We start from the raw sequence: 25,901 nt of genomic DNA, 5'->3' as shown, positions 1-25,901 counted from the left end.
AACGTCGAATTCTCTATTCCTGAGATGCTGCCTAACCTGCTGTGCTTTGACCAGCAACACATTTGCAGCTGTGATCTCCAGCATCTGCAGACCTCATTTTTTACTCTCACTATTGATATCCAGGGAGTTACCATTAACTCAAAACAAAATGGAATGGGACCTGCCACAGGGGCCGGTCAGAGGCTATCAATCCCGCAGAGAATAACTAACCTCCCGAGTCCACTATCTACAAAGCACAGGTCAGGAATGTGACGGAATACCTGCCTGGATACCTTCAACAACACAAACAAAAACAGGACAAAGCAATCTGCTTGATTAGCACAACGTCTACAAAGATCTGCTCCCCCTGCCACTGGCGCTCAGTAGCAGCAGAGTGCACTATCTACAAAATCCACTGCAGCAATTTATCAAAGATCCTTAGGCAGCACCTTCCGAACCCATGACCACTTCCATCTGGAATGATATCTAGAAAATGCTTGGGAATACCACCCCCTGTAAGTCCCCCTCCAAGCCTGACGCCATCCTGACTTGGAAATATATCTCCGTTCCTTCAGTGTCGCAGGGAATTCCCTCCCTGAGGCCACTGTTGGTGTACGTGCACCATATGGATGGCAGTGGTTCAACAAAGCAGCTCACTACCGCCTTCTCATGGGCAGCTAGGGGACAGGCAATAAGTGTTCCCACATCATCCAAATCAATAGGATAGAGTTACTAAAACCAAAGTTCAAATTATTCTCAAACTTACTCCCAAGCATGTGGATGAGGGTAGAGCAGTGGATGTAGTGTACGTGGATTTTAGTAAGGCTTTTGATCATCTCCTCTGCACAGAAGTTCTTCAGCCACATTCTCAAACAGACTCGGCATATCACATCTCCATCGCCCATCCCCCAAGTCCCTCCTCCCTACCTTTTATCTTAGCCTGCCTGGCACCCTCTCCTCATTCCTGATGAAGGGCTCTGGCCCAAAACGTCGAATTTCGGGCCAGCTGCCTAACCTGCTGCGCTTTTCCAGCAACACATTTTCAGATTTGATAAGGTTCCCCATGGGAGGCTTATGTGGAAAGTCAGGAGGCATGGGATAGAGGGAAATTTGGCCAGTTGGATAGAGAACTGGCTAACCGAAGTCAGAGAGTGGTGGTAGATGGTAAATATTCAGCCTGGAGCCCAGTTACAAGTGGAGTTCCGCAGGGATCAGTTCTGGGTCCTCTGCTGTTTGTAACTTTTATTAATGACTTGGAAGAGGGAGTCGAAGGGTGGGTCAGTAAATTTGCAGACGATACGAAGATTGGAGGAGTTGTGGATAGTGAGGAGGGCTGTTGTCGGCTGCAAAGGGACTTAGATATGATGCAGAGCTGGGCTGAGGAGTGGCAGATGGAGTTCAACCCTGTCAAATGTTAGGTTGTCCATTTTGGAAGGACAAATAAGAATGCGGAATACAGGGTTAATGGTAGGGTTCTTAGTAAGGTGGAGGAACAGAGGGATCTTGGGGTCTATGTACATAGATCTTTGAAAGTTTCCACTCAGGTGGATAGAGCTTGTAAGAAGGCCTATGTTGTATTAGCGTTCATTAGCAGAGGGATTGATTCAAGAGTCGTGAGGTGATGTTGCAGCTGTACAGGACCTTGGTAAGACCACACTTTAGGAAAGATGTGGAAGCTTTGGAGAGGGTGCAGAGGAGATTTACCAGGCTGTTGCCTGGAATGGAGAATAGGTCGTACGAGGATAGGTTGAGAGTGCTAGGCCTTTTCTCATTGGAACGGCAAAGGATGAGGGGTGACTTGATAGAGGTTTATAAGATGATCAGGGGAATAGATAGAGTAGACAGTCAGAAACTTTTTCCCCGGGTACAACAGAGTGTAACAAGGGGACATAAATTTAAGGTGAAGGGTGGAAGGTATAGGGGAGATGTCAGGGTTAGGTTCTTTACCCAGAGAGTGGTGGGGGCATGGAATGCGCTGCCTGTGGGAGTGGTAGAGTCAGAATCATTGGCGACCTTTAAGCGGCAATTGGATAGGTACATGGATAGGTGCTTAATCTAGGATAGATGTTCGGCACAACATTGTGGGCCGAAGGGCCTGTTCTGTGCTGTATTGTTCTATGTTCTGCTACGGATCTGTTCAACCTGTTACTTGCTCTCAGTTAAATCAGCCAACAGTTTGATTTAGTGTTAAAACTATACTTTATTATTGTCAAAAAACTACAGTTAATTTGGTTACAGTACAAAATATATAGAAACAGCGAACCCTGACAGGCTACTGCATTGCAACCTCCGTGAACACAGCTCAAGTAAAGTGCGTTGGAATCCAGAATCTTCCATTTCTGGTAAATTCTATCCCTGGTTCTCCTTAACCCTTGTTCTTTGGGAATGACAGGAAACAGAATCCGGGCACTGAAGGATTCCCTATTCCCCTTTCCTGAAGCCGCTGCTCCCATTCCCCATCGTTGGTACCTTGTTAAGGGGAAGGGGGGAGCAACATCAGGTTATTATTCCGAGGTGAACATCTTGGCCTAGGTCAAGGCCATTTCTCTGGGTTGGGGGGGTTGGGGGGGTGGGGAAACACATGAAAATCAATGACAGGTTCAAACTGAACAGCGGAGGACATCTCCGTCAGTCCCGAACAGATCCACAGGACCCATCCCCACCTCTGGGAGGGTGTCAGTCTCCATCAGGGAGAGGAGGGGAGTATGGTCAGTCTCCCTCAGGAAGGGGAAGGGTCAGTTTTCCTCAGGGAAGATCTGCTCAATCCCAGAGCCTGAGGAATGAGTTAATGACAGTGAATGAGGGAAGGGGGAAGGAAGGGGAGGGGACAGTTTAATCCACAATGAATCCCTGGACCCTTGCCCTGTCTCTCAGTGCCTGTGCAACTAGAAAAGTCCTGGAAAAATCAGCAAAATATACGTCCAGCTGAACCCACAACTTGGGAAATTTATTCAGAAGCACCCAGCTCCACTTCTCTGGGAAACAAGTCTGTGTTTGGTCCTTTGTGGCTGTGATTGGGAAACCGGGAGAGACCACCCCTGCAGGCAGGGAGTTACCGCGTCGTTCTGCTGATCAGCGTGGAGAAGGATGTTTCCATGGTGGTACCGTCAGGTCGGTAGGTGGGGGGAGGCACGGTCGATCCTTGCTGATTATCAGAGTGGGGGACCTGATTGCCCTGGTGATCCAGTCCGTTGGAGACTCGATTCTGCTGGTTGGTTTGTTGCTGCAGTCTCTGCTGGAGGCAGTTAATCTGAGCGGTGAGAGCAGACAGGAGGCCATAGGTGTTCTCTACCTCCACCTGGGTCAGCCAGCGCAGGTAACAGCTCTTCCAGAAGCGGATGCTGGCTGCTGGGATGGGAGGGAGCAGGAGGCCACTGGGATCCAGGGAGGGAGCTGGGCAGATTCTCTGCGGTTGCTCTAACTCCAGCAGACTCTCCAGTGACTGGCTGAGTTTACTCAGCTTCTTCGTTACCGATGTGTTCTTCCACGGCAGGAACTGGGGAGCAGCGAGGAGCACACCTTTACTCAGGAGGTAGACTGACCTCACAGGCAGAATATCAAGCTGCAACACAGGAGAACAGCAGGTCAACTGGGCCCACAGGACAGTGACCAGGAACACAAGCTCGGACTGGTTTCCCCCCCCCCCCTCCTCTCTAATATAGGGGTCAGTGGGCAGTGACCAGGAGCAGGAACCCTGGCTGATTTCCCCCCCCTCTCTCTAATATAGGGGTCAGTGGGCAGTGACCAGGAGCAGGAACCCTGGCTGATTTCACCCCCCTCTCTCTCTCTCTAATATAGGGGTCAGTGGGCAGTGACCAGGAGCAGGAACCCTGGCTCATTTCCCCCCTCCCCCTAATATAGGGGTCAGTGGGCAGTGACCAGGAGCAGGAACCCTGGCTGATTTCCCCCCTCCCCTCTCTCTCTAATATAGGGGTCAGTGGGCAGTGACCAGGAGCAGGAACCCTGGCTGATTTCCCCCTCTCTCTCTGTCTCTCTAATACAGGGGTCAGTGGGCAGTGACCAGGAGCAGGAACCCTGCCTGATGTCCCCACCCCCTCCCTTTCCAACCCAATGGTCAGCAGACAGTATCTGTTTTATTTAGATTCTCACCTTCTCAGTGCTGTGATGTTGGGACGGCCCATTCTGGGTCATGGATTGCGGGTCACCGCTATATAGGGCATTTCTGAATAACTCCTGATGTCCAGTTGGAAACTGAAGTGACCAGTCCCAGACCGATGGGAGTGGACAGTTCCCCTCGTCCCGAGAGAAGAAACCACCCTTCAGCACCACCTGCTGGACACGCTGCGCATTACGCAACAGCGACCGGTCATTGGTGAAAGGGGCCATTCGAGCGTTCAGACCTATTGGGGGAGACTGACAGAGAGATACGGTCATCAGGCAAAACAGAGAGAAACTGACAGTGTGCCTGGACTCTGGGAGCAAAGTGTGAGAGAGATAGAGATTGTGGGAGAGCAAGCAGATGGGGTTTGGAGGAGAAGGGTGAGAGATTGCGAGGTACACACCTGCTGAATGTAGGTCCGTTCCCTTGAACAGTTGAACAGGAAAGTGCCAAACAGCGCAGTGTGGGTGCTGGTGTGTAACGCCAGCAGGTAGTGATCGGTGAATTCAAAAAAGCCCCGATAACGGTCCAACAATTGCCAAACGCAGTCCAGGAAGAGCAGGAATACTGGAGACTGGAAAACAGGATGAAAGGAGTTACAGCAAGAGCTCACCCATGACATACCGCAAGGCTGTGCCTAACAGGTAAACAAAACTTCAACTGCACAGGATTACTACACAGCGAGGTCTTCTAAACATGGTAAAGCTCCCTCTACACTGTCCTCCATCAAACACTCCCAGGGACAGGGACAGCACGGGCTTAGATACAGAGTAAAGCTCCCTCTACACTGACCCCCAACAAACCCTCCCAGGGACAGGGACAGCACAGGGTTAGATAGAGTAAATGTCTCACTATGAAGGCAGTAACAGTGTAATGTGGATGGTCTAGCAAACCTGAACAAATGTTTAACGTTCTGGGGACATTGAGATAAACGTGTGAGAGAGCGATCGTGAAATCAGTGTTGACTGGTCTGTCACTGATCTGTTTCCCTGACATTTGCTGTCCCGAGCTGGTCTAGCCCCCAAACCCACAGCAGTGTGGGTGATTATCAGCGCTGGCTGGTCTAGCCCCCAGACCCACAGCAGTGTGGGTGATTGTCAGCGCTGGCTGGTCTAGCCCCCAGACCCACAGCAGTGTGGGTGATTGTCAGCGCTGGCTGGTCTAGCCCCCAGACCCACAGCAGTGTGGGTGATTGTCAGCGCTGGCTGGTCTAGCCCCCAGACCCACAGCAGTGTGGGTGATTGTCAGCGCTGGCTGGTCTAGCCCCCAGACCCACAGCAGTGTGGGTGATTGTCAGCGCTGGCTGGTCTAGCCCCCAGACCCACAGCAGTGTGGGTGATTGTCAGCGCTGGCTGGTCTAGCCCCCAGACCCACAGCAGTGTGGGTGATTGTCAGCGCTGGCTGGTCTAGCCCCCAGACCCACAGCAGTGTGGGTGATTGTCAGCGCTGGCTGGTCTAGCCCCCAGACCCACAGCAGTGTGGGTGATTGTCAGCGCTGGCTGGTCTAGCCCCCAGACCCACAGCAGTGTGGGTGATTATCTGCGCTGGCTGGTCTAGCCCCCAGACCCACAGCAGTGTGGGTGATGGTCAGCGCTGGCTGGTCTAGCCCCCAGACCCACAGCAGTGTGGGTGATTGTCAGCGCTGGCCGATGGAGCTATGGCCATATCCCAGTCGACAGCGTGACAGGTCACTGTGCAATGCCACAGAAGTGTCCGACAGTGGGCAGCTGGCCGGTGCTGAGTCAGGAAGGGCGGTCCATGGGCAGCACCGAGTGCCCAGACAACGGGAGCGTCTCACCTCGTCTTTCTCTGTTGCTCGCAGCTGGTTGAAGCGGTCACTGAAGCGATGACCGGCCTCCACCCACTCCTTCTGCAGCAGGCCCTGAAATCCCAGGAGGGTTCGGCAGGAAGGGTCAAGCAGGACCTGGACCAGTGAGGAGATAACGCAGGCCAGGTCACGGTCATCGGTCTCTGTGGGAACACCGGGCACAGTGAGACAGCCCAGGGCCCACAGCACCCCCACTCACCCGGTCACAGTGAGACAGCCCACAGCACCCCCACTCACCCGGTCACAGTGAGACAGCCCACAGCACCCCCACTCACCCGGGCACAGTGAGACACCCCAGACCCCACAGCACCCCCACTCACCCGGGCACAGTGAGACACCCCACAGCACCCCCACTCACCCGGGCACAGTGAGACAGCCCAGGGCCCACAGCACCCCCACTCACCCGGTCACAGTGGGACACCCCAGACCCCACAGCACCCCCACTCACCCGGGCACAGTGAGACAGCCCAGGGCCCCACAGCACCCCCACTCACCCGGTCACAGTGAGACACCCCAGACCCCACAGCACCCCCACTCACCCGGGCACAGTGAGACACCCCACAGCACCCCCACTCACCCGGTCACAGTGAGACAGCCCAGGGCCCCACAGCACCCCCACTCACCCGGTCACAGTGGGACACCCCAGACCCCACAGCACCCCCACTCACCCGGTCACAGTGAGACACCCCAGACCCCACAGCACCCCCACTCACCCGGGCACAGTGAGACACCCCACAGCACCCCCACTCACCCGGTCACAGTGAGACAGCCCAGGGCCCCACAGCACCCCCACTCACCCGGGCACAGTGAGACAGCCCAGGGCCCACAGCACCCCCACTCACCCGGTCACAGTGAGACACCCCAGACCCCACAGCACCCCCACTCACCCGGGCACAGTGAGACAGCCCAGGGCCCCACAGCACCCCCACTCACCCGGTCACAGTGGGACACCCCAGACCCCACAGCACCCCCACTCACCCGGTCACAGTGAGACACCCCAGACCCCACAGCACCCCCACTCACCCGGGCACAGTGAGACACCCCACAGCACCCCCACTCACCCGGTCACAGTGAGACAGCCCAGGGCCCACAGCACCCCCACTCACCCGGTCACAGTGGGACACCCCAGACCCCACAGCACCCCCACTCACCCGGTCACAGTGAGACAGCCCAGGGCCCACAGCACCCCCACTCACCCGGGCACAGTGAGACACCCCACAGCACCCCCACTCACCCGGTCACAGTGAGACAGCCCAGGGCCCCACAGCACCCCCACTCACCCGGTCACAGTGAGACACCCCAGACCCCACAGCACCCCCACTCACCCGGGCACAGTGAGACAGCCCAGGGCCCCACAGCACCCCCACTCACCCGGTCACAGTGGGACACCCCAGACCCCACAGCACCCCCACTCACCCGGTCACAGTGAGACACCCCAGACCCCACAGCACCCCCACTCACCCGGTCACAGTGAGACACCCCACAGCACCCCCACTCACCCGGTCACAGTGAGACACCCCAGACCCCACAGCACCCTCACTCACCCGGACACAGTGAGACACCCCACAGCACCCCCACTCACCCGGTCACAGTGAGACAGCCCAGGGCCCCACAGCACCCCCACTCACCCGGGCACAGTGAGACACCCCACAGCACCCCCACTCACCCGGGCACAGTGAGACACCCCACAGCACCCCCACTCACCCGGTCACAGTGAGACACCCCAGACCCCACAGCACCCCCACTCACCCGGGCACAGTGAGACAGCCCAGGGCCCCACAGCACCCCCACTCACCCGGTCACAGTGGGACACCCCAGACCCCACAGCACCCCCACTCACCCGGTCACAGTGAGACACCCCAGACCCCACAGCACCCCCACTCACCCGGGCACAGTGAGACACCCCACAGCACCCCCACTCACCCGGTCACAGTGAGACACCCCAGACCCCACAGCACCCCCACTCACCCGGTCACAGTGAGACACCCCAGACCCCACAGCACCCTCACTCACCCGGACACAGTGAGACACCCCACAGCACCCCCACTCACCCGGTCACAGAGCCCCAGCACAGGGAGGGGGGGGCCCTGTACCCCAGTGAGGGTCAGCCCCTTCAGGATGGGGAGGGAGACCCCGTCCTCCTGGGGAAAGCCCTGGTGGGAATGTCATGGTGAATGGGAGGAAGGAGCCTTACCCTGCAGGGTGACCGTCAGTCTCTGGTTGCTCAGCAGCGAGGAGATTTCACCTGCCTTCTTCAGGCACAACCTGGTTCGGGGAGGAGAGGGAGGGAGAGAAGAGTCATGGTGAAACTGTCTGTACAGCGAGTGAACAGGAGGCTCGCATCGCCCCTGGCCAAACCCCTTCATCCCCAAAACTGACCTGATTCGATTCATTATTGTCACATGTCCCTCAGTACAGAGACCGGTGCTCGTCATACAGGGAAATCATACCCAAGTGGGTGAGGGTAACAGAGCAGCAGGAGGAAGACAAGGTGGCATCTGCAGAGAAGCTGCACAAACAGAGAGCCACCGCACCTTGGAAATTTGAGAGGTCCATTCAGAAGGTCTCGTTGTCAGAGAGATGTACGGCACGGAAACAGAGCCGCCGGTCCATCCCATCCACTACAACCAGATATCCCAACCCAATCTAGTCCCACCTGCCAGCACCCGGCCCATGTAAGTCGAACAACAGATGGGAAGAAGGTGTGAGAGTGAGGGCTGCGTGACAGCCCTGGTCTCTGACCCGCTGGGGACGTACCTCACATACTCCAGCCAGTGCGTTCCCTCAAGGGTCGAGAGCCACTTTTCATCAGAGTACTTGAGGGAGCTGGGGTTCTCTGTAATACAGGCAGCAGCAGTCAGTTCCTGCAGATCAGACAGCAGTGAACAATCCAGCAGCAAAGCCAGACAGGCCGGCTTCGGGGTACTCACCACAGCTGCAGAGGGTCCGCAGTTTGCTGTACGCCTGCTGGATTTCTACAGGATTTGGTAAATCATCTGACAGGTCAGCGATCACCAGGCGATAGTGAGCACCATACAACAGTTCCTCCAGCTTACTGAGGAGAGACAGAGACAACAGGTAATGAGAAAACAACCAACCAATCAGCTCACAGCAAAGGGCTGTAACCATCAACCAATCAGCTCACAGCAAAGGGCTGTAACCGCCAACCAACCAGCTCACAGCACAGGGCTGTAACCGCCAACCAACCAGCTCACAGCAAAGGGCTGTAACCATCAACCAACCAGCTCACAGCAAAGGGCTAAAACCACCAACCAATCAGCTCACAGCAAAGGGCTAAAACCACCAATCAGCTCACAGCACAGGGCTGTAACAAACCAACCAACCAGCTCACAGCAAAGGGCTGTAACCACCAATCAACCAACCAACCAACCAGCTCACAGCAAAGGGCTGTAACCACCAACCAACCAATCAGCTCACAGCAAAGGGCTGTAACCAACCAACCAGCTCACAGCAAAGGGTTGTAACCGCCAACCAACCAATCAGCTCACAGCAAAGGGCTGGAACCAACCAACCAGCTCACAGCAAAGGGCTGTAACCGCCAACCAACCAGCTCTCAGCAAAGGGCTGTAACCAACCAACCAGCTCACAGCAAAGGGCTGTAACCGCCAACCAACCAGCTCACAGCAAAGGACTGTAACCACCAACCAACCAACCAGCTCACAGCAAAGGACTGTAACCGCCAACCAACCAACCAGCTCACAGCAAAGGGCTAGAACCATCAACCAATCAGCTCACAGCAAAGGGCTAAAACCGCCAACCAATCAGCTCACAGCAAAGGGCTGTAACCGCCAACCAATCAGCTCACAGCAAAGGGCTGTAACCGCCAACCAATCAGCTCACAGCAAAGGGCTGTAACCGCCAACCAATCAGCTCACAGCAAAGGGCTGTAACCACCAACCAACCAACCAGCTCACAGCAAAGGGCTGAAACCACCAACCAACCAACCAGCTCACAGCAAAGGGCTGAAACCACCAACCAACCAGCTCACAGCAAAGGGCTGAAACCACCAACCAACCAACCAGCTCACAGCAAAGGGCTGAAACCACCAACCAACCAACCAGCTCACAGCAAAGGGCTGAAACCACCAACCAACCAACCGGCTCACAGCAAGGGGCTGAAACCACCAACCAACCAACCAGCTCACAGCAAAGGGCTGAAACCACCAACCAACCAACCAGCGCACAGCAAAGGGCTGAAACCACCAACCAATCAGCTCACAGCAAAGGGCTGGAACCAAACAACCAACCAGCTCACAGCAAAGGACTGTAACCACCAACCAACCAACTCACAGCAAAGGGCTAGAACCATCAACCAATCAGCTCACAGCAAAGGGCTAAAACCATCAACCAATCAGCTCACAGCAAAGGGCTGGAACCAACCAACCAACCAATCAGCTCACAGCAAAGGGCTAAAACCATCAACCAATCAGCTCACAGCAAAGGGCTGGAACCAACCAACCAACCAATCAGCTCACAGCAAAGGGCTGGAACCAACCAACCAACCAATCAGCTCACAGCAAAGGGCTGTAACCAACCAACCAACCAACCAGCTCACAGCAAAGGGCTGTAACCAACCAACCAACCAGCTCACAGCAAAGGGCTGGAGCCAACCAACCAACCAATCAGCTCACAGCAAAGGGCTGTAACCATCAACCAACCAGCTCACAGCAAAGGGCTAAAACCACCAACCAATCAGCTCACAGCAAAGGCTGCAACCAACCAACCAGCTCACAGCAAAGGGCTGGAACCAACCAACCAATCAGCTCACAGCAAAGGGCTGTAACCATCAACCAACCAGCTCACAGCAAAGGGCTAAAACCACCAACCAATCAGCTCACAGCAAAGGGCTGGAACCAACCAATCAGCTCACAGCAAAGGGCTGGAACCAACCAACCAATCAGCTCACAGCAAAGGGCTGTAATCAACCAACCAGCTCACAGCAAAGGGCTGTAACCACCAACCAACCAACCAGCTCACAGCAAAGGGCTGTAACCAGCTCACAGCAAAGGGCTGTAACCAACCAACCAACCAATCAGCTCACAGCAAAGGGCTGTAATCAACCAACCAGCTCACAGCAAAGGGCTGTAACCAACCAACCAATCAGCTCACAGCAAAGGGCTGTAATCAACCAATCAGCTCACAGCAAAGGGCTAAAACCACCAACCAATCAGCTCACAGCAAAGGGCTAAAACCACCAACCAATCAGCTCACAGCAAAGGGCTGTAACCAACCAACCAACCAGCTCACAGCAAAGGGCTGGAACCAACCAACCAACCAATCAGCTCACAGCAAAGGGCTGTAACCATCAACCAACCAGCTCACAGCAAAGGGCTAAAACCACCAACCAATCAGCTCACAGCAAAGGGCTGCAACCAACCAACCAGCTCACAGCAAAGGGCTGGAACCAACCAACCAATCAGCTCACAGCAAAGGGCTGTAACCATCAACCAACCAGCTCACAGCAAAGGGCTAAAACCACCAACCAATCAGCTCACAGCAAAGGGCTGGAACCACCAATCAGCTCACAGCAAAGGGCTGTAACCAACCAACCAACCAGCTCACAGCAAAGGGCTGGAACCAACCAACCAACCAATCAGCTCACAGCAAAGGGCTGTAACCATCAACCAACCAGCTCACAGCAAAGGGCTAAAACCACCAACCAATCAGTTCACAGCAAAGGGCTGCAACCAACCAACCAGCTCACAGCAAAGGGCTGGAACCAACCAACCAATCAGCTCACAGCAAAGGGCTGTAACCATCAACCAACCAGCTCACAGCAAAGGGCTAAAACCACCAACCAATCAGCTCACAGCAAAGGGCTGGAACCACCAATCAGCTCATAGCAAAGGGCTGGAACCAACCAACCAATCAGCTCACAGCAAAGGGCTGGAACCAACCAACCAATCAGCTCACAGCAAAGGGCTGGAACCAACCAACCAATCAGCTCACAGCAAAGGGCTGTAACCACCAACCAACCAATCAGCTCACAGCAAAGGGCTGTAATCAACCAACCAGCTCACAGCAAAGGGCTGTAACCAACCAACCAATCAGCTCACAGCAAAGGGCTGTAATCAACCAATCAGCTCACAGCAAAGGGCTAAAACCACCAACCAATCAGCTCACAGCAAAGGGCTGTAACCAACCAATCAGCTCACAGCAAAGGGCTGTAACCAACCAATCAGCTCACAGCAAAGAGCTGTAATCAACCAACCAGCTCACAGCAAAGGGCTAAAACCACCAACCAACCAGCTCACAGCAAAGGGCTGTAACCAACCAATCAGCTCACAGCAAAGGGCTGTAACCAACCAACCAGCTCACAGCAAAGGGCTAAAACCACCAATCAGCTCACAGCAAAGGGCTAAAACCACCAATCAGCTCCCAGCAAAGGGCTGTAACCACCAACCAACCAATCAGCTCCCAGCAAAGGGCTGGAACCACCAACCAACCAATCAGCTCCCAGCAAAGGGCTGGAACCACCAACCAACCAATCAGCTCCCAGCAAAGGGCTGGAACCACCAACCAATCAGCTCACAGCAAAGGGCTAGAATGAACCGCAGGGAACAAGGAACCCTCCAAATGCTGAAAGGTCAGGCTGGAGTGAGAACGGTCAACTCAGCAAACAGCATCAGATAGTGTTACACAGTCAATCCACAGAGCTTTACCCAGGGGGCAGGGTAGAGGGAGCTTTACTCTGTATCTAACCCCGTGCTGTCCCTGTCCCTGGGAGTGTTTGATGGGGGACAGTGTAGAGGGAGCTTTACTCTGTATCTAACCCCGTGCTGTCCCTGTCCTGGGAGTGTTTGATGGGGGACAGTGTAGAGGGAGCTTTACTCTGTATCTAACCCCATGCTGTCCCTGTGTGGGGAGTGTATGGGAGTGTGGAGAGTTGGGGACTGGACGCAGTGACTCGGGCTGGAACATGTTGCTCTGACGGTAAGTGTGTTCCTACCTGACCCCGTCTCGCTGTGGATAGGTGTTGCTCTGGAAGTTGCTCATTCTCATGAGGTTGCTTCCCCGATGGTGCCAGTGCCAACGCTGCGGAGAGATCAGGAAATATCCATCACCAGCAACACCAGCACAAAGGGGCACAACTCAGGGCAGCACGGCCAATACTTACTGGAACACGGCCCTCACTGAAGTAAGCAGCTGCTTCCTTAATATCCAAGTCCAGAACCTTCCGCGGAACGACCACAACCTTAGAAAGACTCAACAAAAGAACAAGAAACTTAGTTGGCAGCAACTGGGTTTACTGGTTATTACAGGCCTGTCACTGTATAACACTGGGGTACAGTACTGGTGGGGACTGTCCTGTCACTGTATAACACTGGGGTACAGTACTGGTGGGGACAGGTCTGTCCCTGCGTAACCCTGGGGTACATTACTGGTGGGGACAGGTCTGTCCCTGTATAACACTGGGGTACAGTACTGGTGGGGACAGGTCTGTCCCTGTATAACCCTGGGGTACAGTACTGGTGTGGACAGGTCTGTCCCTGTATAACCCTGGGGTACAGTACTGGTGGGGACAGGTCTGTCACTGTATAACACTGGGGTACAGTACTGGTGGGGACAGGTCTGTCACTGTATAACACTGGGGTACAGTACTGGTGGGGACAGGTCTGTCCCTGCGTAACCCTGGGGTACATTACTGGTGGGGACAGGTCTGTCCCTGTATAACACTGGGGTACAGTATTGGTGGGGACAGGTCTGTCACTGTATAACACTGGGGTACAGTACTGGTGGGGACAGGTCTGTCCCTGCGTAACCCTGGGGTACATTACTGGTGGGGACAGGTCTGTCCCTGTATAACACTGGGGTACAGTACTGGTGGGGACAGGTCTGTCCCTGTATAACCCTGGGGAACAGTACTGGTGTGGACAGGTCTGTCCCTGTATAACACTGGGGTACAGTACTGGTGGGGACAGGTCTGTCCCTGTATAACACTGGGGTACAGTACTGGTGGGGACAGGTCTGTCCCTGTATAACCCTGGGGTACAGTACTGGTGTGGACAGGTCTGTCCCTGTATAACACTGGGGTACAGTACTGCTGGGCTCAGATCTGTCCCTGTATAACCCTGGGGTACAGTACTGGTGGGGACAGGTCTGTCCCTGTATAACCCTGGGGTACAGTACTGGTGGGGACAGGTCTGTCCCTGTATAACACTGGGGTACAGTACTCGTGATATGGGTCCCTTTTTTGAAATCATGACTTTCAGTTCAGAGTCATAGAAATGTACAGCATAGAAACAGACCCTTCGGTCCAACCCGTCCATGCCGACCAGATATCCCAACACCATCTAGTCCCACCTGCCAGCACCCGGCCCATATCCCTCCAAACTCTTCCTATTCATACACCCATCCAAATGCCTCTTAAATGTTGCGATTGTACCAGCCTCCACCACATCCTCTGGCAGCTCATTCCATACACGTACCACCCTCTGGGTGAAAAAGTTGCCCCTTAGGTCTCTTTTATATCTTTCCCCTCTCACCCTTAACCTATGCCCTCTAGTTCTGGACTCCCCCACCCCAGGGAAAAGACTTTGCCTATTTACCCTATCCATGCCCCTCATAATTTTGTAAACCTCTATAAGGTCACCCCTCAGCCTCCAATGCTCCAGGGAAAACAGCCCCAGCCTGTTCAGCCTCTCCCTGTAGCTCAGATCCTCCAACCCCGGCAACATCCTTGTAAATCTTTTCTGAACCCTTTCAAGTTTCACAACATCTTTCCAATAGGAAGGAGACCAGAATTGCACGCAATATTCCAACAGTGGCCTAACCAATGTCCCGTACAGCCGCAACATGACCTCCCAACTCCTGTACTCAATACTCTGACCAATAAAGGAAAGCATACCAAACACCTTCTTCACTATCCTATCTACCTGCGACTCCACTTTCAAGGAGCTATGAACCTGCACTCCAAGGTCTCTCTGTTCACTTACACTTTCCTGGACGGCCCGTAATGATATGTCACGGCTGCAAAATCATTTGTATTTTTTGCAGAAGTTGATCTGTTGATTGAGGGGCCATTACTGGCACCTGAGAAACTGCCCGGTCTGCTGTGGAAATGAGAGCCAGTGGTTCTGTGACAGTGGATGTGTGTGTGACGCCTTGGTGTGCCTTTACCTTGCTGAAACTTCAAATCGCTCATTGACCAGGCTAACACGCCAGCCTAACGCTCCGGTCCTGGCCAGCTCAAACTCCCAGTCTAAGTGCGTCTCAAACATCCGCGTTGCTTCAAACTCCTGCTCAGGATTCGAGTTGACGAGCCTGGGGTCTGGGCATGGTGGGATACAGGTCAGGAGACAGACAACAGAGAGACTCAGACAGGAGGCAATCGGTAGGTAGGGAAGGAGAGAAAGACAGCGACAGAGGGAGGGAAGCGAGCCACAACGACACAGAGAGAGAGAGAGAGACACCAACAGAGAGAGAGAGAGAGAGAGACAGCAACAGAGAGAGTGTGATGGAGGGAGAGACAGCAACAGAGAGAGAGAGGGACACACACACACAGTCAGACAGATAAAGATAAAAGACAGATTCCAGTTTACAAATGATAACTGTGTAAAACTATAGAAATGTTTGAAGCCTCAACTAAGGCAAACACGTCCAGAGCAACTACATGCATTCGAATCTCACCAATGATGTTTGACATTTCGACAGCGAACTCAAACACAAATAGTTCCCGAGGAGAGACTGGCTGACAGCACTGAGCAATCAAGGAGATGAGCTGCAAAATTCAGAAAACAGTCATTTTTGTACCCTGCTGTATAAACCCTGACTCTGTATGGTTACACAGTGAGTGACCCTTACCCTGCTGTATAAACCCTGACTCTGTATGGTTACACAGTGAGTGACCCTTACCCTGCTGTATAAACCCTGACTCTGTATGGTTACACAGTGAGTGACCCTTACCCTGCTGTATAAACCCTGACTCTGTATGGTTACACAGTGAGTGACCCTTACCCTGCTGTATAAACCCTGACTCTGTATGGTTACACAGTGAGTGACCCTTACCCTGCTGAATAAACACTGACTCTGTACGGTTACACAGTGAGTGACCCTTACCCTGCTGTATAAACCCTGACTCTGTATGGTTACACAGTGAGTGACCCTTACCCTGCTGAATAAACACTGACTCTGTACGGTTACACAGTGAGTGACTCTTACCCTGCTGTATAAACACTGACCCTGTACAGTTACACAGTGAATGACCCTTACCCTGCTGTATAAACCCTGACTCCGTACAGTTACACAGTGAGTGGCCCTTACCCTGCTGAATAAACACTGACTCTGTACAGTTACACAGTGAGTGACCCTTACCCTGCTGTATTAACACTGACTGTACGGTTACACAGTGACCCTTACCCTGCTGAATAGACAATGACTCTGTACGGTTACACAGTGACCCTTACCCTGCTGAATAAACACTGACTCTGTACAGTTACACAGAGAGTGACCTCTACCCTGTTGAATAAACCCTGACTCTGTACAGTTACACAGTGAGTGGCCCTTACCCTGCTGTATAAACCCTGACTCTGTACAGTTACACAGTGAGTGACCCTTACCCTGCTGTATAAACACTGACTCTGTACAGTTACACAGTGAATGACCCTTACCCTGCTGTATAAACACTGACTCTGTACAGTTACACAGTGAATGACCCTTACCCTGCTGTATAAACCCTGACTCCGTACAGTTACACAGTGAGTGACCCTTACCCTGCTGAATAGACAATAACTCTGTACAGTTACACAGTGAGTGACCCTTACCCTGCTGAATAGACAATAACTCTGTACAGTTACACAGTGAGTGACCCTTACCCTGCTGAATAAACCCTGACTCTGTACAGTTACACAGTGAGTGGCCCTTACCCTGCTGTATAAACACTGACTCTGTACAGTTACACAGTGAGTGACCCTTACCCTGCTGAATAAACCCTGACTCCGTACAGTTACACAGTGAGTGACCCTTACCCTGCTGTATAAACACTGACTCTGTACGGTTACACAGTGAGTGACCCTTACCCTGCTGTATAAACCCTGACTCCGTACAGTTACACAGTGAATGACCCTTACCCTGCTGTATAAACCCTGACTCTGTACGGTTACACAGTGAGTGACCCTTACCCTGCTGTATAAACACTGACTCTGTACGGTTACACAGTGAGTGACCCTTACCCTGCTGTATAAACACCGACTCTGTACAGTTACACAGTGAGTGACCCTTACCCTGCTGAATAGACAATAACTCTGTACAGTTACACAGTGAGTGACCCTTACCCTGCTGAATAAACCCTGACTCTGTACGGTTACACAGTGAGTGACCCTTACCCTGTTGTATAAACCCTGACTCTGTACGGTTACACAGTGAGTGACCCTTATCCTGCTGTATAAACACTGACTCTGTACGGTTACACAGTGAGTGACCCTTACCCTGCTGAATAGACAATAACTCTGTACAGTTACACAGTGAGTGACCCTTACCCTGCTGAATAAACCCTGACTCTGTACGGTTACACAGTGAGTGACCCTTACCCTGTTGTATAAACCCTGACTCTGTACGGTTACACAGTGAGTGACCCTTACCCTGCTGAATAAACCCCGCCTCTGTACAGTTACACAGTGAGTGAACCTTACCCTGCTGAATAAACCCTGACTCTGTACGGTTACACAGTGAGTGAACCTTACCCTGCTGAATAAACCCTGACTCTGTACGGTTACACAGTGAGTGACCCTTACCCTGCTGAATAAACACTGACTCTGTACGGTTACACAGTGAGTGACCCTTACCCTGCTGAATAGACAATAACTCTGTACGGTTACACAGTGAGTGACCCTTACCCTGCTGAATAGACAATAACTCTGTACAGTTACACAGTGAGTGACCCTTACCCTGCTGAATAGACAATAACTCTGTACAGTTACACAGTGAGTGACCCTTACCCTGCTGAATAACCCCTGACTCTGTACGGTTACACAGTGAGTGACCCTTACCCTGCTGAATAGACAATAACTCTGTACGGTTACACAGTGAGTGACCCTTACCCTGCTGAATAAACACTGACTCTGTACGGTTACACAGTGAGTGACCCTTACCCTGCTGAATAAACACTGACTCTGTACAGTTACACAGTGAGTGACCCTTACCCTGCTGAATAAACCCTGACTCTGTACAGTTACACAGTGAGTGACCCTTACCCTGCTGTATAAACACTGACTCTGAACGGTTACACAGTGAGTGACCCTTACCCTGCTGTATAAACACTGACTCTGTACGGTTACACAGTGAGTGACCCTTACCCTGCTGAATAAACCCTGACTCTGTACAGTTACACAGTGAGTGACCCTTACCCTGCTGTATAAACACTGACTCTGTACGGTTACACAGTGAGTGACCCTTACCCTGCTGTATAAACACTGACTCTGTACGGTTACACAGTGAGTGACCCTTACCCTGCTGAATAAACCCTGACTCTGTACAGTTACACAGTGAATGTCAACTCCGCTGAATTACTACTGTGTAACCCACCTAGTCCTCCTCTCTCCTGCATTGAGAGTACCTGGTTATGGAGCCCAAGATGTTCTGACTGTATAAGGCCCAGCGTTATCTCAGCGTGGGGCCTGAGACAGTGGGGGTCAGGGAGAGCGGTTGGTTATTCCTGGCCTGCGATGTTGAAAGGGGAGGTGTTGCAGGACCCTTAGACTGGCTGAGGGGAGTGGAGAAAAACACAAAGAGTGAAGTGTACCTCGTCAGTACGGTGTTCATGTTCAAACTGAAAGTGTAAGAGGCGGAAATCCCTGCAGTAAATCAGCAGCTCCCGGGCTTGGCCTTTCAGGTTGGAGGTGGATAGCAGAAGTTTGTTGCGGGAGCTGTTCACTGCAACAATACAAAACATTCCTCAGGTCAGCGCCTCGCAGCCATCTCTGCAGGGTGCACACTCAAGTCAAAGTGCTCCTGCTCTCTGGAGCAAAGCCTTGGGGGAACGGAGTCATGTTCCTACATCTCCATACAAAAGGGGACCAACCGCCAAGAATCCCTCAGGAAAATCCCACCTCCTGTCCTTCAGGGATAGAAAACAATGGGGTTACCTCCTAACAGCACCTCTGAAACGGCTGAGCATGTCACTCAGTTCAGGGGCAATTAGGGACGCGCAGTCAGAGCTGGGTGGGGAGCAGAAGGGTTAGGGTAGGTGCAGAGATCGGTGAGCTCAGGGGAGAAGTGGGCAGAGAGCTGGGGGTACAGCAGCTGGCCACAGGGTGTCAGATGTGTGGGACACAGGGACTGCCAGGGAGGGACAAGGGGGCGCAGATGTGTGGGACACAGGGACTGCCAGGGAGGGACAAGGGGGCGCAGATGTGTGGGACACAGGGACTGCCAGGGAGGGACAAGGGGCGTCAGATGTGTGGGACACAGGGACTGCCAGGGAGGGACAAGGGGGCGCAGATGTGTGGGACACAGGGACTGCCAGGGAGGGACAAGGGGGCGCAGATGTGTGGGACACAGGGACTGCCAGGGAGGGACAAGGGGGCGCAGATGTGTGGGACACAGGGACTGCCAGGGAGGGACAAGGGGCGTCAGATGTGTGGGACACAGGGACTGCCAGGGAGGGACAAGGGGGCGCAGATGTGTGGGACACAGGGACTGCCAGGGAGGGACAAGGGGGCGCAGATGTGTGGGACACAGGGACTGCCAGGGAGGGACAAGGGGGCGCAGATGTGTGGGACACAGGGACTGCCAGGGAGGGACAAGGGGGCGCAGATGTGTGGGACACAGGGACTGCCAGGGAGGGACAAGGGGGCGCAGATGTGTGGGACACAGGGACAGCCAGGGAGGGACAAGGGGGCGCAGATGTGTGGGACACAGGGACTGCCAGGGAGGGACAAGGGGGCGCAGATGTGTGGGACACAGGGACTGCCAGGGAGGGACAAGGGGGCGCAGATGTGTGGGACACAGGGACAGCCAGGGAGGGACAAGGGGGCGCAGATGTGTGGGACACAGGGACAGCCAGGGAGGGACAAGGGGGCGCAGATGTGTGGGACACAGGGACAGCCAGGGTGGGACAAGGGGGCGCAGATGTGTGGGACACAGGGACAGCCAGGGAGGGACAAGGGGGCGCAGATGTGTGGGACACAGGGACAGCCAGGGAGGGACAAGGGGGCGTGATCGGAGAATAAGGGGCAGCAGCTTCCAGACGGAGCTGAGGAGGAAGCTCGTCACCCAGAGGGTTGGCAATCGGGGGAATTCCCTGCCCCGTGACCCCGTTAGGGCGAGCCCTTCACGTGGTTTTTAAGGTAAAGATAGATTGATGTTTGACCAGTTTGGTGAGCGGCCGGGTACGTGGAGCTGAGGCTGTGGAAAAGATCAGGCATGAGGGGCCAAATGGCCTACACCTACTTGTGCTTGTTATGTTCTGATGACACAGGGCACTGAATGAGGGGTATATGGGCACTGCCAGATCGGGACGTAGGTCCCTGAGCGGGGGAAGGGCCTGATTCCAGGTCATTGCAAATCCTGCTTCCAATCCCAATCCCAGGTGAAGGGAGAGTTTGGCCAGATCTGGGTGAAGGTCATCCATGGGGCAGGGCCTGAAGATGGGAACTGAGGCAGAGCCAGGCACTTCCCCTGGGTGAGGCTGCAGTGTGGTTCCCCTCAGGAGCTGGGATCCCCCTGCTGCTCCTGCAGCCTGTTCCGGAGCTGCTGGGATTGCTTTGATTCCCCATCAGTTCAGTATCACTCCAGGGCAGGCTGCGGCTCACTGGGCAGAACAGCCTTCCCCCAGACTCGCCCACACATGGATATACACACATATATACACAGGTACACAGACACACATACACAGACACAGGTACACAGATACACGCGCACACACACACAGGTACACAGATATACGTGCACACAGACACAGGTACACAGATACACGCGCACACAGACACAGGTACACATACACGCACACACAGACACAGGTACACACACACGCACACACAGACACAGGGACACAGGTACACACACACACACACACAGGTACACAGATACACGCACACACACGCACACACACAGGTACACATACACACGCACACAGGTACACATACACACGCACACGCACACAGGTACACATACACACGCACAAACACAGACACAGGTGCACAAACACAGACACAGGTACACAGTCCCTCCACACCAACTCACCAGCTACCACACGGTCAATGGATGACAAGGCAACGTCATCAGCTCCAAGGAGGTGCCTCTGACCAGCAGGGACCTGCAAGGGAAGGCAAGGGTCACATGAGAGAGAGAGAGAGCGCGAGAGAGAGAAAACCTTCCCCTATAGTCCCAGCCCAGGCACACAGTCTTCAGACTGGCCTGACCCGGCCAGCTCCAGGATCAGAGAGAGCAGGCTCACTGACCCTCCAACAGTGCGGCACTTCCTCAGCGCTGACCCTCCGACAGCGCGGCACTCCCTCAGCGCTGACCCTCCGACAGCGCGGCACTCCCTCAGCGCTGACCCTCCGACAGCGCGGCACTCCCTCAGCGCTGACCCTCCGACAGCGCGGCACTCCCTCAGCGCTGACCCTCCGACAGCGCGGCACTCCCTCAGCGCTGACCCTCCGACAGCGCGGCACTCCCTCAGCGCTGACCCTCCGACAGCGCGGCACTCCCTCAGCGCTGACCCTCCGACAGCGCGGCACTCCCTCAGCGCTGACCCTCCGACAGCGCGGCACTCCCTCAGCGCTGACCCTCCGACAGCGCGGCACTCCCTCAGCGCTGACCCTCCGACAGCGCGGCACTCCCTCAGCGCTGACCCTCCGACAGCGCGGCACTCCCTCAGCGCTGACCCTCCGACAGCGCGGCACTCCCTCAGCGCTGACCCTCCGACAGCGCGGCACTCCCTCAGCGCTGACCCTCCGACAGCGCGGCACTCCCTCAGCGCTGACCCTCCGACAGCGCGGCACTCCCTCAGCGCTGACCCTCCGACAGCGCGGCACTCCCTCAGCGCTGACCCTCCGACAGCGCGGCACTCCCTCAGCGCTGACCCTCCGACAGCGCGGCACTCCCTCAGCGCTGACCCTCCGACAGCGCGGCACTCCCTCAGCGCTGACCCTCCGACAGCGCGGCACTCCCTCAGCGCTGACCCTCCGACAGCGCGGCACTCCCTCAGCGCTGACCCTCCGACAGCGCGGCACTCCCTCAGCGCTGACCCTCCGACAGCGCGGCACTCCCTCAGCGCTGACCCTCCGACAGCGCGGCACTCCCTCAGCGCTGACCCTCCGACAGCGCGGCACTCCCTCAGCGCTGACCCTCCGACAGCGCGGCACTCCCTCAGCGCTGACCCTCCGACAGCGCGGCACTCCCTCAGCGCTGACCCTCCGACAGCGCGGCACTCCCTCAGCGCTGACCCTCCGACAGCGCGGCACTCCCTCAGCGCTGACCCTCCGACAGCGCGGCACTCCCTCAGCGCTGACCCTCCGACAGCGCGGCACTCCCTCAGCGCTGACCCTCCGACAGCGCGGCACTCCCTCAGCGCTGACCCTCCGACAGCGCGGCACTCCCTCAGCGCTGACCCTCCGACAGCGCGGCACTCCCTCAGCGCTGACCCTCCGACAGCGCGGCACTCCCTCAGCGCTGACCCTCCGACAGCGCGGCACTCCCTCAGCGCTGACCCTCCGACAGCGCGGCACTCCCTCAGCGCTGACCCTCCGACAGCGCGGCACTCCCTCAGCGCTGACCCTCCGACAGCGCGGCACTCCCTCAGCGCTGACCCTCCGACAGCGCGGCACTCCCTCAGCGCTGACCCTCCGACAGCGCGGCACTCCCTCAGCGCTGACCCTCCCTCAGCGCTGACCCTCCGACAGCGCGGCACTCCCTCAGCGCTGACCCTCCGACAGCGCGGCACTCCCTCAGCGCTGACCCTCCGACAGCGCGGCACTCCCTCAGCGCTGACCCTCCGACAGCGCGGCACTCCCTCAGCGCTGACCCTCCGACAGCGCGGCACTCCCTCAGCGCTGACCCTCCGACAGCGCGGCACTCCCTCAGCGCTGACCCTCCGACAGCGCGGCACTCCCTCAGCGCTGACCCTCCGACAGCGCGGCACTCCCTCAGCACTGACCCTCCGACAGCGCGGCACTCCCTCAGCACTGACCCTCCGACTGTGAAGTGTAATGGAGCACTGCCCCAGGATGTTGGTGAGAGACTGAGAGGAATTCCCATGGCAAATGATGGCCTAGATTCCTGACAGGTTAGTACAGGGTTCCATACCTGGACCACTCCAGTCTCTACAGGAACAAAGGCCACTCGGAAATTCGTGCACAGCAGCTTCCCCGTGATGGATTTCTGCACCTGTTTATATGAGGTACATTTCCTCACATTGGGGGCTTCACCTCGAACCCTTTCCCCTGGAATACAAATAACTGAGTTACCTAAGCAGACAGACCAAACTAGACAAGGTACATGGCACAACATACCTCAGCACTGACCCTGCGACAGCGCGGCGCTCCCTCAGCACTGACCCTCCGACAGCGCGGCACTCCCTCAGCACTGACCCTCCGACAGCGCGGCACTCCCTCAGCACTGACCCTCCGACAGCGCGGCACTCCCTCAGCACTGACCCTCCGACAGTGCCCACTCCCCCAGCACTGACCCTCCGACAGTGCGGCACTCCCTCAGCACTGACCCTCCGACAGGGCCCGCTCCCTCAGCACTGACCCTCCGACAGGGCCCGCTCCCTCAGCATTGACCCTCCGACAGGGCCCGCTCCCTCAGCACTGACCCTCCGACAGGGCCCGCTCCCTCAGCACTGACCCTCCGACAGGCACCAGGATGGTCTATATCGATCATTTGTTAAATCTGGGATCTAACTCAAAAATGCGTTCTTGCAGCTGTTGGGAGAGCCAGGGTATTTGTGTCCCTGTTAAAGAGTTAATTGGATGTCTTGCAAGCAAATTACAGGGAACTTTGAGACATGTTCTGGCCAACGCCACCCTTCCCCCTGGCTGCAGTCCCATCTTACAGTGTATAATTAAAACCGTTAAAGAGTGAACTCTCTGTACAGTAACAGGGTGAGCAGCTTGGTGGTACTAACGTCACAATCCAGATATTTTTAGACATTCTGCCTTTGAAGACAGGAATTGGGCTAGAGCCAGAACTCTGAGACAGGATAAAGATAGAATCGGGCAGGACTGTGGAATGTTTGATGATAATATTAACTCTGGTGAACAGGGAGGGACAGTCTAAAAGCTGACAATATGGCCCCAAGGTGACTGGGGCGAGACCGACCAGTCTGGTATGAAGGGAGCGAGCCACAGTTACAGTAACACACACAGGGTAGTCGAAGGCTGGGCTGCTGACTCACTGCCTGATGAACTCTCTTCAGATACAGAGGAGTGTGAGAAAGACAGTCAGCCATTCAGTGCCCAGAGGAAACAGGAACTCCAGCCTCGAGCTGCTATCAGTCTCCTCTCCAACAGTGCGCACACCCGCGGCGCTGACCCTCCGACAGTGCGCCACTCCCTCGCTGCTGACCCTCCGACAGTGCGCCACTCCCTCGGCGCTGACCCTCCGACAGTGCGCCACTCCCGCGGCGCTGACCCTCCGACAGTGCGCCACTCCCGCGGCGCTGACCCTCCGACAGTGCGCCACTCCCTCGGCGCTGACCCTCCGACAGTGCGCCACTCCCTCGCTGCTGACCCTCCGACAGTGCGCCACTCCCTCGGCGCTGACCCTCCGACAGTGCGCCACTCCCTCGGCGCTGACCCTCCGACAGTGCGCCACTCCCTCGGCGCTGACCCTCCGACAGTGCGCCACTCCCTCAGCGCTGACCTCGAGCTGCTATCAGTCTCCTCTCCTGTCTCTCTCTCTCACCTCCGTTCCCCTCCTGCGTCTGAAAGCTCTGGCCAGTTTGAGGTGTGGACTGTTCCAACTGTTCCTCAGACTGCAGCCAGAGACAGAAGCAAGCTGGCCCGTGCCCTGTCCCACCAATGTCTTGTCCTTACCAGGCAGTAATTTCACCCCGACCAGCCGGTCACTCATCTCGTAGGAAGAGTACACTTGTTCCTGAAATCGAAAAGGAATAACATTCCCCATCAGTCACGGAGACAGCAGCTTCCCCCTCCCACTCCCCTGTCTGACTGGACCATCGTACACTGACGAATTTAGGATCGCTGTACTGCTGCTGGATAGCAGACACAGACTAGGACACACCACTCATCTCAAGCAGAGTCTCAGGTCCTGGGGAGATTGAGTCGTCCTGTTTGTAATCAGTGCCCACCTCCCTCCCTCCCCCCACGGCAGTACCTGTGGACAGACTGAGACAGTGTGACACTCGGTTCGGACTGACCGGTGGTGACCGCTGCTCAGCGGGGTGACGGTCCAGGCTTCTCGGTCAGAAGTGGGGAGTTGCAGAGAGAGAATGACTGAGTTGAGGATTCACTGTCTGATCCAGTCGCTCACACTGTTTCAAATCCGGAACATTCCCTCAACTTTCCGTCCTCAATGCTCAGCAACAGACTAAACAAAGCAACATTTCACATGAGACGTATTATATTCTTGGGCAAAGTACACAGTGCGGAGTCTGTTTGGAGCTGAATCACTCACACACAGAGGGAGGCTGTGGCTCTCATCTGGCTCTGTACACCCTGCTACAGATACAGAAGCAGACGGCGCTGACACCACCCCCCCCTCAGGCCAGAACACCAGCTGTCACCCTGAGCTGTCACCCCCACCCCGAGCTGTCACCCCCACCCCCTCCACCACACACCACGATCAGAGCACACCCTCGAACCAGGGCTGCTCCATTCCCCACCATCTCCCTGCCACCCCATCCATGACCAAACACCGCACCCTGCACCTCTGCTGGGGGGGAGGGGAGGGGGTGGGGGGGCGGCTCACACTGACACTGACGGAGGGCAGTGGGGGGGGGGGGGGGGGGAATGGCAGCAGGGGTTTGTGTCGGTGGTGGGATAGGGGG

The 25,901-nt window shown here is 55.4% G+C and overlaps 1 protein-coding gene across 1 annotated transcript; it reads right to left on the bottom strand.

Annotated features, from left to right (window-relative positions):
* Positions 1 to 2,154: 2,154 nt before the first annotated feature.
* mtmr11 (myotubularin related protein 11) lies at positions 2,155 to 25,300 on the bottom strand. Its single transcript, XM_060820737.1, has 16 exons — positions 25,272 to 25,300; positions 24,928 to 24,988; positions 23,195 to 23,331; positions 21,128 to 21,200; positions 18,687 to 18,817; positions 15,578 to 15,668; positions 15,068 to 15,218; positions 13,065 to 13,152; positions 12,897 to 12,982; positions 8,858 to 8,982; positions 8,685 to 8,763; positions 8,122 to 8,192; positions 5,898 to 6,070; positions 4,503 to 4,673; positions 4,090 to 4,353; positions 2,155 to 3,541 (listed from the first exon to the last, which is right to left on the bottom strand). The coding sequence occupies exons 2-16, from the start codon at positions 24,962 to 24,964 to the stop codon at positions 3,032 to 3,034; spliced, it is 2,187 nt and encodes a 728-aa protein (XP_060676720.1). The 5' UTR covers positions 24,965 to 24,988; positions 25,272 to 25,300; the 3' UTR covers positions 2,155 to 3,031.
* Between the last annotated feature and the right edge of the window lie 601 nt (positions 25,301 to 25,901).

This window comes from Hemiscyllium ocellatum, chromosome 50 (genome assembly GCF_020745735.1).
Source record: "Hemiscyllium ocellatum isolate sHemOce1 chromosome 50, sHemOce1.pat.X.cur, whole genome shotgun sequence".
NCBI lineage: Eukaryota > Metazoa > Chordata > Chondrichthyes > Orectolobiformes > Hemiscylliidae > Hemiscyllium > Hemiscyllium ocellatum.
The sequence above is the reverse complement of the archived record's forward strand: the minus strand, read 5'-3'. Positions and strand labels throughout refer to the sequence as shown.

Coding starts and splice junctions, on each gene's coding strand:
- mtmr11 (XM_060820737.1), bottom strand. CDS start 24,964: ATGAGTGACCGGCTGGTCGGGGTGAAATTACTGCCTG. Junction 15,219..15,577: donor CGAAATGTCAAACATCATTG/GTGAGATTCGAA, acceptor CACCATGCCCAG/ACCCCAGGCTCGTCAACTCG. Junction 4,354..4,502: donor AACGGACCTACATTCAGCAG/GTGTGTACCTCG, acceptor TCTCTCTGTCAG/TCTCCCCCAATAGGTCTGAA.